Source organism: Macrobrachium nipponense, chromosome 3 (assembly GCF_015104395.2).
Source record: "Macrobrachium nipponense isolate FS-2020 chromosome 3, ASM1510439v2, whole genome shotgun sequence".
NCBI lineage: Eukaryota > Metazoa > Arthropoda > Malacostraca > Decapoda > Palaemonidae > Macrobrachium > Macrobrachium nipponense.
In genome coordinates this window covers 14,235,850-14,252,676 of record NC_087202.1, presented here as the reverse complement: position 1 = coordinate 14,252,676, position 16,827 = coordinate 14,235,850, and the positions used below count along the sequence as shown (strand labels likewise).

The window sequence follows — 16,827 nt, the reverse complement described above, 5'->3', positions numbered from 1 at the left end:
GTCAATAAATATTTCATCTGTATTATTTAATTTTTTTTTTTTTTGTAAGATTTCAGCATAGAATAAAACGAAACGTGGGACTATTGTGTTTTTCCATAATGATTTACTTTATCGTTCACACCTCCCTACTTCCCCACAACGTTAATCTTCCGTACTTACGTACCCTCCCTACTTAGTTATTTGTCTATTGACCGATTAACTTTCTATTTATTATTTATTATTATCTTTTTTTTTTTTTTTTTTTTTTTTTTTTTGCAGATCAAGACCTACACCTTCAACCAGTCGAGATACCCGAGAATCGACAAGGAGACTCTGATGCCAGTCACCAAGACTTGCTCTCTTGAGGGAGATGGAGGGGTATTTATGAGTTTTTAAGTGAATAGGCCTAGTGCCTTTTGTCTTGCCCTGCCCCGGGGCATTAAAGAATAGGTGGGCTCAGAGGTGAAAAATACGTAGCTTAATCTTGCCGAGACCTTGAGGGTACTATCATAAGTTTTTTAATGCATAGGCCCAGTACCTTTTGTTTTGCCCTGCCCCGGGGTATTAAGAGGGGAAAGATACATGTACCTATAAGGCTTAATCTTGCAGACAGACGGATTTTATTGGTTGGTGAAAATGTAAGTGTTTACATAATAAAAATATGGAATGTTAGTCATATATATAAAAGTCTAAAACTAAGAGGTCAACCAGATTGCTTGCAGGAATGTGATCAGACTAGAGACGCTAAAGATGACGTATACAATAAGTATGTAGGCTAAGATACATGCCGTCACCTGTAGTCATTCAATTGTTTTATAAACATTAGTCCAAGCTCCCTGCTTGAGACAACTACCCCGACCTATTATTCAAACGGCCTACGTGATCTGTAGCGTGTCTCATTCGATTGTGTGTTCGTATGAAACTATGTTTATCTGATAGTATGTCATATATTCGAACTACTGTCTGTTTCCTTCATAACTTGTAACAGAGATGGAGACAAGCAGAAACAGAGTTAGCTATCGTTATTAGAAGCCTGTACCTCTTTACCTAAGCTTTATCATGTAGAGTAATAGGATTAGCCATCATCATTGGCAGAAGCGATCAAGCTATCGTCATAGAAGACTTGTACGATCATACCTGATCTTCATCATGTAAAACTTCAGAGAATATACTATTTTTATACCTTGTGTTTTCTACAAGAACCTCACCGAACCATGAGTTTAACACATCGTCGTAAGATAATACCGACTTCGTAAGTGATCTACAAAACCCCAGACACTCCATTGAAGATGGGAAGTGTAATACCAACCGACTTAGCGTATAGATTATCGCTAGTCTAACATTACCCTCATAGGGCGCCTTATCATACAAGGCACAAGCCCTAATATTTGGTGCCAGCGGACCAGAAGAAACTCTACAACGTCCTACGAAGAAAAACCAGAATAATAAATCATGTATCATAAGAAAGTCAACGACGACGAAGCAGCAGATTCGTCAAGCAACCTAGTATCATCGTTAGTGAGCGACTTCAGAAAACAACAAGATTCGTCAAGCAACTTAGTATCATCGTTTAGTGAATAACTTCAAGAAACAAACCGACGTGTCCTTTTCCTACGGCAACGGAAGCTTCGTCTCTCATTAGAATCATTCAAGAAAACATCGTTAGTGAGCGTTTCCGGCACTCCAAGAAACAAACCGAACGCGCGTCTGCAGCATCGATCTTTCAAGGGCTCGAATCATCGAAACAACGCGCACAGGGGGAAACTGAAGCCAAACCAGGTCATCCGCTAAATAGAGAAGGAGGACCAAGGCCGTGTGTCGTTATCGGAACACCGTGACTTCCCACAAAAGCAAGCTAAGTACAAACTTTTATTCATTTGGAGTAACTTTGAGTGGTTTCTTTGCAGGTCGAATTTCGTTATTCCTGTGGCTGAAGTTACGAGACATTCTTAATCTTACTTTGACGAGAAAATTATCTACATCATTGAGATTTCGCTACTGCGAGTTTTTTTTAATCTTTGAGTGTCTGTTTTCCAGAAGTTCTACTGAAATATCATAATCATATACTATGTTAATTTTATCATTTTTGGGTGATTATTAATCCCTTACGTAACAAATCATATTAAACAGGTGAATATGCGTTTACGCAGTGGACGTCTGTATTTATACAGATGCATGGATAGGGATTCGTTAAGCACCGTAGTGATAGAAAACCACACAAAAACAAGTGGAAACACCCGTACAAATCTATATAAATTAGAGGTAACACTATTTCGGGTCATGACAATAAAATGCTCCTTTGCAAATTCCCGATCGCAGTTTTAGCCTTTAGTTTTTTTGAGTTATATAAAATATCGAACCTCAATGACTCAACTTAACTTTAAAATATGACTGGATTGCAAGGAATAACATGTCTGTAAAAAACTTTCATCAGGCTAAACGCGCTGACCAGGATCCCTCACTATTTCAAATTTTAGCAAAGAATGAAGTACAAACAGTTAAATTGAATACAGTAGAGATAACTTGTCTTATTAGTAATCATCGCTCAGTTCCTAATAGTTCATCATTCATTGCTTTATACGTAACCAGCAACATAATGCTAAAAACACACAATACGTTGCCGATGGTAATAAAGAGAAGGATCCTAATTATTACAAAAGAAATAGAAACAGTAGCCCGTTCAGAATCAAACAAGCAAACTCGGTGACTGTGTCACCTAGTCAAGCGGTCAAGGTCAGTCGAAAAACTGCCGAAGTGTTCAAAGCAAAGCAAATTCCACACAATAAGCGACTCTAGCAGAGTGGGGAAAAGCGATGTTGGTTTCATACATACCGATATCTTTTTTGAACTAAAAAGGATTTTTCCTATGAAACACACGACCGTATAAGTAATCAGAGCAGGTTTTCGTTTTAATTTTAATACATTAAGTTATAATAAATACTGGTGGATTAAGCCCGACTGTACGCGCCGTAAAAATTAGAATATCTTATTTATTCCTTTAGTACAATTAATTACCAGTATTTACGGACTCACCGTCTGTTGTTCGAACTTCCCTAATGAGAAGTCCGGATAAGCGAGCGTTTACAGATACCTCTATAGATAAAAAAAACGTTGATCTGTATGTAGTGTAATTGTAATCCATCTAGGGTATACAAAAATATTATCTTACATCCTGCAAAATAGGCGTGTTTATCAAAGGAAAATCCTATAAACCTTCAACATATTAAAATCCCGCTTTTGTTTGAACAAAAATGAGACAGTTAATCAAATAATAACTTATATAGGAACTATACATTTGTCTCATAAATCGTAACATTGTTCAATGACCCAACAGAATTCTCCCACAACCGCAGTCGTACTTTGCACGCAAAAATCTCGAGAAGCATTGCACCCCTCGAATGTCTTAGTGCGTGTAAAAAGACTTTGCTGGGAAATGAAATTTTTAATCCTTCCCGACACTCTGAAATATAACGATTTCCGCGAACAAAGCCCTAAAAGTATACATATCGTGGATACGGAAGTTATAAATATCGCATTTTTTATTGTTGCTAATTTTTAATCACGCCCAACCAGTCGTGGATGAATCTCTCTGATAATCTATCTAAAGTAATATCCGTAAAGTCATTCAAGCAGAGGTGATTCAGCAGAAAATTTTTTTTTATCTTTTACCTGAATACCAGAAGTTTCTCCACTGGCGAGTGATCTCTGGAAAAAAACGGATGTAATTAACACAAAAAATACGGTCTAAGGACAAACATAAAGCTATATACGTACCTTCGTGTAGACTCTCAATGAAATTTCAAAATAGAGATAAATGACGAAGTTGAAAAAATGTAGTAATATGGAGCCATTCCAGTTAGGAAATCAAATAAGCCCATATAATTTTTCCCTCAAATGTCATGCCATAAAAGATCGGATTTCGCGTATCTGCGTAGATTCTGTCGCTTAAACAAGGAAACGACTCCCGATAGTTTCCAGTGCTATGTACCGACGACATCTTATCTCTGTTTAGGTTAGAATAAATTTTTTTCACCAACTTGGACTTACTTAAATGCTTTTCCAGATACCATTACCTAAGTGATTGTACCTCATACACCGTTTTCAGCACACTCAGGGGACATTATCAATTTTTTTTACGTAGCTCCGGCTTACGTTGCACCCCAATTACAACTATAGTGTTTGGAGATTTTTAGGGGATACCCTACATGCCTATATGGAGGATCTTGTAATCTTTTCTAATACATTAGAAGTACATTCACATAAAGTAGAGCTAGTGCTACAGAGACAAAGACAAATAATCTCAGAGTAAAATATCTAAATGTGAGTTTTTAAAACCGAACATGTTTATCTAGGTTTTTATGTGTCTGGTCAAGGTCTTAAAAGTAGTCCATGGTAAGGTGTCGGCTATTCATAACTTTCCGGTACTTATTAACGTAAAGGGGGATACAGCACTTTTGCGCTGTAGTGGGTATTACAATCGTATGTAAATATGTAACTATTCAATGATGACAGCTCCTTAACAGATCTTACGAAGAAGAGCGTAGATTTTATTATGGTGGTCTGAAAAGCATCAACAGGCGTTCGATATCTTAAAAGCGAAATAATGCAGCTCACCTAACTTAAAAATCCCCTGATTTAAATAGGAATTTTTTTTTATTGCAACAGACGCCTCAGACCAAGGGGTAAGAGGTACTACTTCAGTAATATGATAACAGTTCTTCCCTATAGCTTTTTATTCACGTAAACTAAAGCCCTTTGAAAGTAAATATGCAATAATAGGCAAGGAAGGGCTAGGTATCTTTAACTCACTAGTATATTTTAAGTTCATAATCTATGGCTATCCTGATAAAGTCCTTACTGAACATGAGTCCTTTACCGAGTTTTTTCAAAGGCTTTAATCACAGTCCAAAAGGAACTCGGTGACAAATGATCATTCAGGTCTTTGGAGCCAAGATAAGATATCTACCTGGGAAAGCAAATATCATAGCTGACGCATATCCCGCAATCCCGCACCATACCGCAAAGAACCATTAATTAGACTAAAAGATATAGAAACATCCGTACCTATTGTTAAAACCGTATCTAAACAAGAAAATTCCTTCTTAACCCAAGAGATCGCGAGCATTGAATACTGGGTTGGAGCGCAGAACTGTTACAAACTGAACAAAGCAAGAGTCAACAGACATAACCAAACAAATAAACACTTCGAAACGGAAACAGAGTCAGCAGCAATAAACACCAAACAATAAACACTTCGAAACGAAACAGGAAACGGGTCAGCGGCTAAGCATAACAATACACACTTCGAGCAGAAACCCTAAAGCAAGTATATTTAAAGTATGTGTATCAGAATAATGTAATCAAATGTAATATTATATGTAGGTCTGTGACGAGGTAAACCCAAGAAGAACCCAGCAGATGACTAACGACCGAGGTATTATTAAGTAATAATCTCTTTCATACCAATCGTCATAAACTGGTTGCATTCCGTCATCCAGGGTTCCCTACTATGTCACAGAAAGCCAAAATCACTATTTTACTGGCCTACATGCTTACAGATATAAAAAGCACATAACTGATTGTAACACGTGTCATGAAGACAAGGGACACACTAAGACACCTGTCAGTTTAGGAGCCTATCCTGTGCCAATCAATCCTTGAAAGAATATACGTAGAATTATTAACAGAATTACGAGTCTGACAGAGGGAATAAACACTTCTTAGTGTTAATAGTTCCTTGACACGTTATATAGAATTAATAGCACTAAAAACAACACCGCAATTGAGTGCGTTAGGAATATTTATGAGTGCTAAATCAGTAAATATGGAATTCAACACATAATAATCTGTGACTCGGGTGGTGTAATCAATAATAATCTCCTTAACACGTTGTGTGAATTCCTTTCCATTAAGAAAACCAATAATATATTTTATCACCCAGAGTCAATCGTTTGGTAGAATAACGGATAATAAATAGAAAGTTGTCAATGTCTTACGAGTTACAACTCGTGATGTTGATCCGAACTGGATTATAGCGGTTCTCGCGGTTTTTAAATACCTTTATCATTGATATCTTGTATCTATAGAATTGATGCCGCAAGTAGACCTTATACGGTACGCCGCTAGAACACTTTTCACATATTCAAGCCAACCATTAATTTATCAAAGATATAATATATAAATAAATAAATATAAAAAAATAAAGATAAAATATGGATACAAGTGGAGTCAATATAATACACTCCGTAAGAAGTCGGAAGGGTTACAAATTATAATAAAAAGGAATCACGATAAAATCAATAAGCAAAACGTAACCATAGGTTAATTAAATATCTAAATATATATGCGTAAAGATTTGAACTCTAACTTAACGCTTTAGTAATGACAAATAAGCTAAAAGTTCAAACACATATCCAAAAACCTACTGACATATTGTCTGTCCCGGTGATTTATATTTCGTAGTCCAATGAAAAAAAAAATTAAATAAATAAATAAATAAATAAACTAATAATAAATAATAAAATAAAATAAAAAAAAAAGATTTTAAAGTCAGAAGTCTAGAAGTGCAATGTTATCTATGGAATAATCCTATATGAATCTTATTACAGGGCTAATAATATATATAGAATTTGTATGGAAAACCTTTTTCATATAGTTTGAATAAGGAATATTATTTAACATAATGCCAACATGAAAACTAATATATTGTTCATTTTGGTACTGTTGTTTTTTTTTTTTTTTTTCAGACATTCTTCTCATGCGGGTGGAGAATTAAAACACTAAATATCATTTGAAAATACTAAAGTCGTATCTCTTACAGCAAGTAACGTAACTCTTAGCTGGCTGAAGAGCAATCTCCTGCCAAGTGACGACGTCATCATTGCCGTATCAGCATTTGTTCCTTTTAACCTCAATAATCTGCTTACACAGGCTTTCATCTGTGTGTCGTCTCTGCTTGCAACAGCAGATTGACTGGAGAAAGGAATGCTCAGCTCAGAACTTCACATGTGGTTCATAGGTACATGACAGGCCACATAACATATTCTTATCCGTGTGTGTAATGCAAGTAGTTAAGGACTTGCAATCATTTAAAATTAATAAACAAAATAAGGAAATAGAGTTTCTATAACATCAAAATGAATTAATCTTTTTCTGAACCTCATAGACATTTAGAAGTATCACGATATGGATAGGATTATTTACTTGCAACATTAGCCTATTACAATTCAAGTAAAACATTCATGGGAAAATGTCACATTTTCTTGAAAAAACCCAAAGTTTATTTAGAAACTAGTTTACATAGTGGGTTTTTTTTTTTCGTGCATCTCCTACCTATTAATAAAGTTTTAAAAAAAAAAAAAAAAAAAAAAAATTAACCTCAGAGGATGCGCACGAGAAAATTGAATATGAAACTTTGTTAGGGCACATAGAATCATGATTAATATCTCTTTGACTCTATGCTGCCTGGCAATCTTACAAATAGCTCCATTTTCCACTTCTTTGTCTAGTAACTTACTACCAGTAATATCGAATTTTCTTTGAGATTCGTATTGATATCTATTTATTTTTTATAATTATGGATATTTTTACAAGTCATCATAGACCTGGATAGGTTTCACTCATTGTTAATGCCATGGATAAAAAAGTTTGTACAGCGGATTCTTTGAATTCCAAAATATCAGCGAATTCATGTGGGTTACGTCTGGTCTAAATGGCTCTCTCCCCTCCCCTGTATTTGGATGTCGTCTGAATTTACTTTGCCCTTGTGACAAGTATAATTTCACTTGCAGGCTGATTAATGGAACCTGGTTACAGTATCCTGCAGTACGAAGAGTTGCACATAGCAACTTCAAAAATCGTTCGTCGCAGCGGACGACTACAGTCAGTACAACCGCCTACAATGTGAAAGGAATTTCATGGACTTCTTCGACCGACACCGTATCTCGTCGTTAATCTCGTTTTCATGCGGAACGCTCCAGCGGCTGTCGGAATTCGACTACAAAGGGACATACTTCCGACAATTACGACCCGAAGGATATTCAACTCTACTTTGCTGGCGAAGGACTCGTGCTGGGGGGATGTTTTTTTTATTCATCGCGAACGTAATCGTGTAGCTTAGGATGCAGAGAATAAGTATGAGCGCAAAATGGAACGTTGGACCCGCCCAGGCAAATTTTCCCCCTATTGTTTTAACCATTGAAAAAGGCCGTTTCATTTTGGCTAAGGTGGTTGTCTGGCAACTGTTGTAATGGACGAAAAGTTCGTTTCGAAAGCTAGTTAAAAAAGTGTAGTAGTATAACCTCGGTCATGTATCCTATATATATAATACATGTATCCTATATCTATAAAAAGAATCATAAATAACAATAATAAATATATCTTTGCGTGTACGCAAATGGAATCTAAATATAATAAAACAACATAATAACAGAATCTAAATATTATCTTTGCGTGTACGCAATAGGAATCTATTTTAAGAATGCACATATATTAATCATAATTTTATGAATCCATATACATATGTATAAACAAATCAGGTAGCCTATAATCATCTGTTACCTTTTATCATACCAATATCTGCAGTTATTTATGAGTTAGTATATTGATTAATGAATCAGATATATAACATTTAGCATAAAAATCAACGAATCAATCAGCATAAACATTAATAATTTTATCAATTCATATATGAACTTTTTTATCAGTTAAAATATGATTTTTATCATGTTAATCTTCATTCTATGCAATTATCATAGTACATTAGTATTTTTCTGTAGCATATGTATCTTAATGAGATGAAGTGAAAAACTGTATCATTATATATATCATGTGATCACTATTATTTACAATATCATTGTTTTATATTTTATTACTTGAATCAATTCATGTACACAATGAATTTTTATTTACTTATATATATATATATATATATATATATATATATATATATATATATATATATATATATATATGTTCACATAGTGTCTGGTATCACACTCCTATAAGTCAAATGCAGTCAAGTTTGAGTAATATTCAGTAGTTGGTTTTGGTAGCTGACCGAGCTAATGTAAGTGTTTACATAATAAAAATATGGAATGTTAGTCCATATATATAAAAGTCTAAAACTAAAGAGGTCAACCAGATTGCTTGCAGGAATGTGATCAGACTAGAGACGCTAAAGATGACGTATACAATAAGTATGTAGGCTAAGATAACATGCCGTCACCGTAGTCATTCAATTGTTTATAAACATTAGTCCCAAGCTCCCTGCTTGAGCAACTACCCCGACCTATTATTCAAACGGCCTACGTGATCTGTAGCGTGTCTCATTCGATTGTGTGTTCGTATGAAACTATGTTATCTGATAGTATGTTTCATATGTTTCGAACTACTGTCTGTTCCTTCATAACTTGTAACAGAGATGGTAGACAAGCAGAACAGAGTTAGCTATCGTTATTAGAAGACCTGTACCTCTTTACCTAAGCTTTATCATGTAGAGGAATAGGATTAGCCATCATCATTGGCAGAAGCGATCAAGCTATCGTCATAGAAGACTTGTACGATCATACCTGATCTTCATCATGTAAAACTTCAGAAGAATATACTATTTTTATAACCTTGTGTTTTTTCTACAAGAACCTCACCGAACCATGAGTTTTAACACATCGTCGTAAAGATAATACCGACTTCGTAAGTGATCTACAAAAACCCCAGACACTCCATTGAAGATGGAAGTGCAATACCACCGACTTAGCGTATAGATTATCGCTAGTCTAACATTACCTCATAGGGCGCCTTATCATACAAGGCACAAGCCCTAATGCATAGGCCCAGTACCTTTTGTTTTGCCCTGCCCCGGGGTATTAAGAGGGGAAAGATACATGTACCTATAAGGCTTAATCTTGCAGACAGACGGATTTTATTGGTTGGTGAAAACACATAAGTAGGAAGCGAATTCTTAATCTTGGCAGTACAGGAAAGAACCATGTTGAGAGAGAAAACTGATTACCTTCTTTATTCCCATTACTCCTGCTAATAATTTACATTTATCATTATTAGTTATTATTATTATTATTATTATTATTATTATTATTACTAAAAAGAATGGCAGAATGAACTGAATTGATATTACAAAGAATTTTCTCTATTTTTCTGATAATTCTTTTTTCACAAACCGAGAGACTGCTAAGTAATTGGCCAATTACTTAGCAGAATCGTGGATTATGAAAAACGAATTATCAGAAAAACAGAGAAAATTCCTTAAAAGTTTAATTCAGTTAACTCTGACATTCTTTTGAATAAGACATGTACCTTAGAAGGTCTGCTTCCAGCTTCTTCTCCTTCTTATTATTATTATTATTTTTTTTTCTTTTTTTTTTTTCTCTATCACAGTCCTCCAATTCGACTGGGTGGTATTTATAGTGTGGGGTTCCGGATTACATCCTGCATCCTTAGGAGTCCATCACTTTTCTTACTATGTGCGCCGTTTCTAGGATCACTCCTTCTGCATGAGTCCTGGAGCTACTTTAGCCTCTAGTTTTTCTAGATTCCTTTTTTATTATTATTATTATTATTATTATTATTATTATTATTATTATTATTATTATTGTTGTTGTTGTTGTTGTTGTTATGAGATAGTGCCGCGGGGCAGGCACAATATGAAGTATAAACCATATTTTCGGCAGATGGTACCCACCGGGCCACGGGGACTTCTACACCTCCTTCAGGAACTCGGGACTTTTGGACGAGTTCGTAGCCCAGGTTGAGTCGCGTTAAAATTTGACTTGCGTAGCACGGCTTAAATTCATGATAATAATAAGAATTAATAATCATAATAATAATCTTTCATATCACAAAGGGCAAGGAATACGTCTTCATCAGTAACATCGATAACCTGGGCGCCACCGTCGACCTCAACATCCTCAATTTCCTCCTCGAGGGAAGAAGAAGCGGCCGGTGTCAGTTCCTCATGGAAGTCACCGATAAGACCAGGGCTGATGTCAGGTCAGTCAGACAAAAGGCCGGGGATGATAGTGGACTTTTTGAGCAAGGTTCTCTCTCTCTCTCTCTCTCTCTCTCTCTCTCCTCTCTCTCTCTCTCTTTCTATATTATATATATCTAATAATATATATATATATAGATTTTAAATGTATATATAGGTATAATATTAATATAACTATAATAAATAATATTATATTTATTTTTTTATTCTATCTATATATATATATAGATATGGAAAATATATAGGTACATATATAATATATACTAATTTATATATGTAATAATAATTTTTTTATTCATATATATAATTAATATAGGTACATTTGTATACAAATAGTAGGTATAAATATACATACGTACATATATCATCGGCAACAGGGCGGTACCCTCATCCAGTACGAAGACCGCCTAAGACTCCTGGAAATCGCCCAGGTGCCCAAAGACCACGTCGACGACTTCAAGTCGGTGAAGACCTTCAAGATTTTCAACACGAACAACTTGTGGATCAAACTCAGGTGTAGGTGAATCGTAAATTTCTCATTATTATTATTAATTATTGTTTTTATTATTATTAATATTATTATCCTTTTTTTGTTGGTCTATCACAGTCCTCCAATTGTGTGGGGTTCCGGGTTGCATCCTGCCTCCTTAGGAGTCCATCACTTTTCTTACTATGTGCGCCGTTTCTAGCATCACACTCTTCTGCACGAGTCCTGGAGCTACTTCAGCCTCTAGTTTTTCCAGATTCCTTTCCAGGGATCTTGGGACCGTGCCTAGTGTTCTTATTCGATTCTCGAGCATTCCACTGAGGGGTTAGAGATGTGTATTTCTGCTGATAGACGTTCACTCTCGTCGTGGTTCGGAAGTCACGTAAAATGCCGTTGGTCCCGTTGCTGAATAACCACTGGTTCCGTGCAACGAAAAAATATAAACAGCCTAGTGCCCGTATGATTATGGGTATATTTCCACTGGCATATCCCATATCCTTCTTATTTCTATTTTCAGGTCTTGATACTTATCAATTTTTTCCCTTTCTTTTTATTGTTATTATTATTATTGATTGCAGGTCCACAATAATATAGCATGTGAGTTTATGGTCTTTGATGTATATTAAAAGCTTTCAAACCTTTTAATATACATTAAAGACGATAAACTCATATGCTATATTATTGTGGACCTGCAACCATTGTCATTATTTTCGACACGGAAAATTGTGCCCACTATCATTATGATTGTATATGCTTTTATTTAGCATGCTATTTTTTGTCTGGGTCAAATATTGTAGGTCAGTTTTTCATGGTTACTTAATCCTGGTGACAATACAACCTTACATGACCCTGCAGTGACCTCTCTCAATATTTCAGCATCTGTATGATGCGAATAACTCTTCGGATTTTTCAAACCTTCTTTGACTCGGTAGAATTAGTTGCTAACTCTACCGATTTTTCAAACCTTCTTTGGCTCGACGGTATATTGTAGAATATCACGTTCAATTTCGTTAGCTACTATCACAAATCGGTTACAATTTCTGACGAGGCCAAAAAGTGTAAAATAAAAAAAGACAACTATGAAAAATATATTTTAAAAATGCTTTTATTAAAATGCACTATAAAAATTAAAAATTAAAATGTTTACAAAAATAAAAGCGTGAGCACCAAAAATGGAAGGAAATGCCACAAGAATTCTTTATTTATATATATATATATATATATATATATATATATATATATACACACAAAATAATATCACCCTTTGTAGCGACTGGTAGAACGAAGTTCACTGACGCTACCTGGGTCACTGCAGCTCCCACCCAGACCCTCATGCGAAGGACCTCGTCTTCTACCAGTGTTCACTAAAAACTCCTGTAATCTTTTGAGAGATTATTATAATTATCAATAATAGTATTTTATAATTATTTCTATGATTATTAATAATATTATTATTGTGTTATTGTTATTATCATTTTATTATTATTATTATTCTAATCTTTTTTTTATGACGATTATTATTATTAATAATATTATTCTTTAAATCTTCATTAATTTAATATTTTAATGATTATTATTTTATTATTATTATTATTATTATTATTATTATTGTTGTTGTATCATGATCATTTTATTAGCGTCATTATTATATTTTATCATTTTATTATAACTTTATTACAATTTAGTTCTTGTTATTATTATTATTATTATTATTATTATTATTATTATTTTATTATTATTATTATTATTATCATCATCACAGCAATACAGCACGTGCTGGACGAAGGCACCCTGGAGATGGAAGTCATCACCAACAACAAGACCCTGGACAACGGGCAGAATATCATCCAGCTCGAGGAGGCCGTCGGGGCGGCGGTCAAATCTTTCAGCGGCGCCGTGGGTAAAGATTCTAACTGTTTATGGCTCTCTCTCTCTCTCTATCTCTCTTCTCTCTCTCTCTCTCTCTCTATCTCCTGGGTTTTTATTTCCTTGTTTTTTTTAGTTATTTTCATCTATTTCCTTAACTTGTTCTCTCTCAACCATCTCGTTACTTATTTTAGCTCTTTCTCCTTGACGTAATACCTTCCACATATCATATTTGAATCCTTATCTGTGACCTTATCTCCCGCAAAGGAATCAACGTCCCCAGGTCAAGGTTCCTACCCGTCAAGAAGACGGATGACCTTCTGCTGGTGATGAGCAACTTGTACAACCTTCTGCAGGGGACGCTCTCGATGTCCCCCCTGCGCATGTTCCCCACGACGCCCCTGGTCAAACTGGGTCCCATTCATTTCGGGAAGGTCAAGGTAACGAACGATATTGTTTCTTCTACTTTCATTTACGAAGTTTTCACCCAAGTTTGGAGAGTTAGGGAACGTGATTTTGATTTTTCTTGTCAACACTTCTTTTTTTCGCAAATTGCTTTATATAACCTTGGGTGAGATTTTGCGGTCTCCGAACACGCTACTGTAGGACTGAAACTCTTCCTGTGAGGAGAACCACTCTGGATACTTTATGAAACGATATTTTAGAAAGGGAAGTTTTACGTAAACAACTGATCGCCCTGAAAAATTGTGTTCGAGTAAGTTTACATCTCTCTCTCTCTCTCTCTCTCTCTCTCTCTCTCTCTCTCTCTCTCGCACACAAAACTGGCGTATTAATTAATTCATTTTCTAACAGGATTTCCTCACGAGATTCGCCTCAATACCAGACATGCTGGAATTGGACCATCTGGCGGTATCTGGCGACGTTACCTTTGGTAGAGGCGTCGTTCTCAAGGTCGGGAAATTGAATCCTGCTCTGTTCCAAACGCCTCTGTACAGAAAACTAATTTGATATCAGTTTCCTAATATAACTTAGAATAGATGAATTTGGCTCACTTTTTATTATTATTATTATAATTATTCGGTAAATGAAACCTATTCATATGGGAGAAGCCCATAGGGGCCATTGACTTGTAATTCATTTGAAAGACGTAACAGGAGGTAACAGGAAGTTCAGAAAGAAGAGAACAGTTCTTAGAAAAAAAAAGTAAATTATAAAGTACGAGGAGAATTGCTTTAGGGTATTAATGTATTGCATCTTTGATTGAATAATATGAAAATGTCGTCTGTTAAGTATGAAAAGTACCAGACCAATCAAAGATCAAATCAAAAATCCTGCTTGAATTTCTGGTAGAAGAATATCATAAACATCACAGTTTGTTTCATCTTATTAAAATAAGGAGTTTCGTTTGTGTATAAGCACCAAATTCATTTGTGTATAAGCACGAAATTCTAATTTCTGTCATTTTCCTTCAAGGGTACAGTAATCATCATCGCCAACCACGGAGACAGGATCGACATCCCGGCTGGATCCCTCCTGGAAAACAAAATCGTATCTGGAAACCTCCGCATATTGGACCACTAAGAGACTTGAAAGAAAGAAAGCCATTCGATCCTTTAAAAAACCATTGTTTTGAAATCAATAGGAAACCGAAGCAGAATTCGGTCATTCATTGGATCTCTTATCCTGTCATAATCCATCTTTTGAATAAAGTATTTTCTTGCTAGAGAGTTATACTCGCTTTCCTCCGTTATGACATAGGCCTAATTTGTCTCGTATTGTTACTACTTATTGTAGTTGTTGTAGCAGCAGCAGTAGTAGTATTGTTATTGTTATAACTATATTATTCAGAAAATTAACCCTATTCGTAGGGACAAGAGTAACTACAGGGGCCAATGTAGAAATTCAAGCTCCCAAAGAATAAGGCCTTTTTGGAAAGAAGTTACAGAAGATAACAGGAGATACAGAAAGAAAAAACTGTTTATTAGAAAATAACGATAAAATAATAAATCGATAGATAGAAATTTAAATACTGTATTGCTTTCACTGTCTTTGACGCAGAGATCGACGGGATGGGCATCCCTATTTGTGTCTTAATTTTGAAGAATGGAAGAAAGAAAGTTAAGGTACGAAACCATTTATAGTGGTTGTAAATACCACATCAGATACCAGGGAGAGAGAGAGAGAGACAGGGGATTCCCGGTGGTCATTATTTAAAGTCGCAGGTGGCTACTTTGAGAGTCCCACATGGTACACCTGTTCGGTTGGACCAGGTTACTACTCTCGCGCTCTCTCTCTCTCTCTCTCTCTCTCTTTCTGTTATTTTTGTGCCTCTGTCTGCTTTATGCAGTCCGGTTGGTTTCTTAGTAACAGTTTCTCTCTCTCTCTCTCTCTCATACACAAGATTATGATAACGGTTATAAGGTCTGTACAAAAAGTGTTATAAGGCTAAAGCAGCTCTCTCTCTCTTTCTTACACATACGAGTCTACAATAAGTGTTATATAAGGTCAAAACTGCTCTCTCTCTCTCTCTCTCTCTCTCTCAGCAAAGAGAATGACTGGCCAGTATTACACGTGTTAGATTCAGATGCCAAATTTGATTGCTTCAAGATGAGTGGTGACGTTGTTTTTTTTTTTTTTTTTTTTTTTAGCTGACGGTAAATTTTGGCAGCCGATATCATCGTCATATTCGGTAATCCCTTAGTTTTCGTTTACATTTCGTGTGTAAGGACAACGATTATTCACAATTTTCTCTGTATGTAGTTCAACATTCGCGTTGTTCTTACTTCCCTCCGCGAGAGCGTTCAGCGGGCTTTCCGCCAATGTATATATCTTGTGAAATCATATTTTATGTACTTTTGTATTTTGTATTATATGTCTCTCAAGAAACACAAATCGGGTCTCGCCGACCCACTTTAATTCTCTCGCGGGTCAGTAACCACATTTCCGCCCACATACTGTATATTTGAATTTTCCCTTACCTGTAATAAACCATACGGGCTGCTCTACGAGCAAGAGCCCGTGCTGGCATAAAGCCAGCTTAATCTTGAACAACAACATGTAATAAAGTCAGTACTCTACAACCTGCCCTTTTGTCCACACCTCACACGTGTAGTAACTGCGACGCTATCTATGGCGTCACCACTTGTTATGAGGTAATTGCCTACCTGCCGTAATTTGGCAATTGCATTAGCCTACACACATAAAATGAATATAAGGTTTCTTTTCTTCTTATTGTTATTCATTGCTGCATTTTCCCATTTTCTTATCTCATTTCTTCTAGATTTCATAAAACGGGTCTCCTGGTTTATTATTATTGTTATTATTATTATTTTAGGTGTATCACAGTCCCCCAATTCGACTGGGTGGTCTTTATAGTGTGGGGTTCCGGGTTGCATCCTGCCTCCTTAGGAGTCCATCACTTTTCTTACTATGTGCGCCGTTTCTAGGATCACACTCTTCTGCATGAGTCCTGGCGGTACTTCAGCCTCTAGTTTTTTTTCTAGATTCCTTTTCAGGGATCTTGGAATCGTGC

At 35.7% G+C, this 16,827-nt stretch overlaps 1 protein-coding gene across 1 annotated transcript in view; it reads left to right on the top strand.

The window, feature by feature from the left end:
• Window positions 1-15,018, top strand: part of LOC135221637 (UTP--glucose-1-phosphate uridylyltransferase-like) — a 20,485-nt gene extending 5,467 nt beyond the window's left edge. The window contains exons 5-13 of the mRNA XM_064259314.1: window positions 259-357; window positions 3,333-3,334; window positions 10,665-10,740; window positions 10,838-10,987; window positions 11,359-11,497; window positions 13,231-13,368; window positions 13,602-13,774; window positions 14,148-14,246; window positions 14,769-15,018. Coding sequence (XP_064115384.1) covers window positions 259-357; window positions 3,333-3,334; window positions 10,665-10,740; window positions 10,838-10,987; window positions 11,359-11,497; window positions 13,231-13,368; window positions 13,602-13,774; window positions 14,148-14,246; window positions 14,769-14,876 — 984 coding nt within the window. The 3' untranslated portion in view covers window positions 14,877-15,018. The remainder of the gene's footprint in view (window positions 1-258; window positions 358-3,332; window positions 3,335-10,664; window positions 10,741-10,837; window positions 10,988-11,358; window positions 11,498-13,230; window positions 13,369-13,601; window positions 13,775-14,147; window positions 14,247-14,768) is intronic.
• Window positions 15,019-16,827: the final 1,809 nt, after the last annotated feature.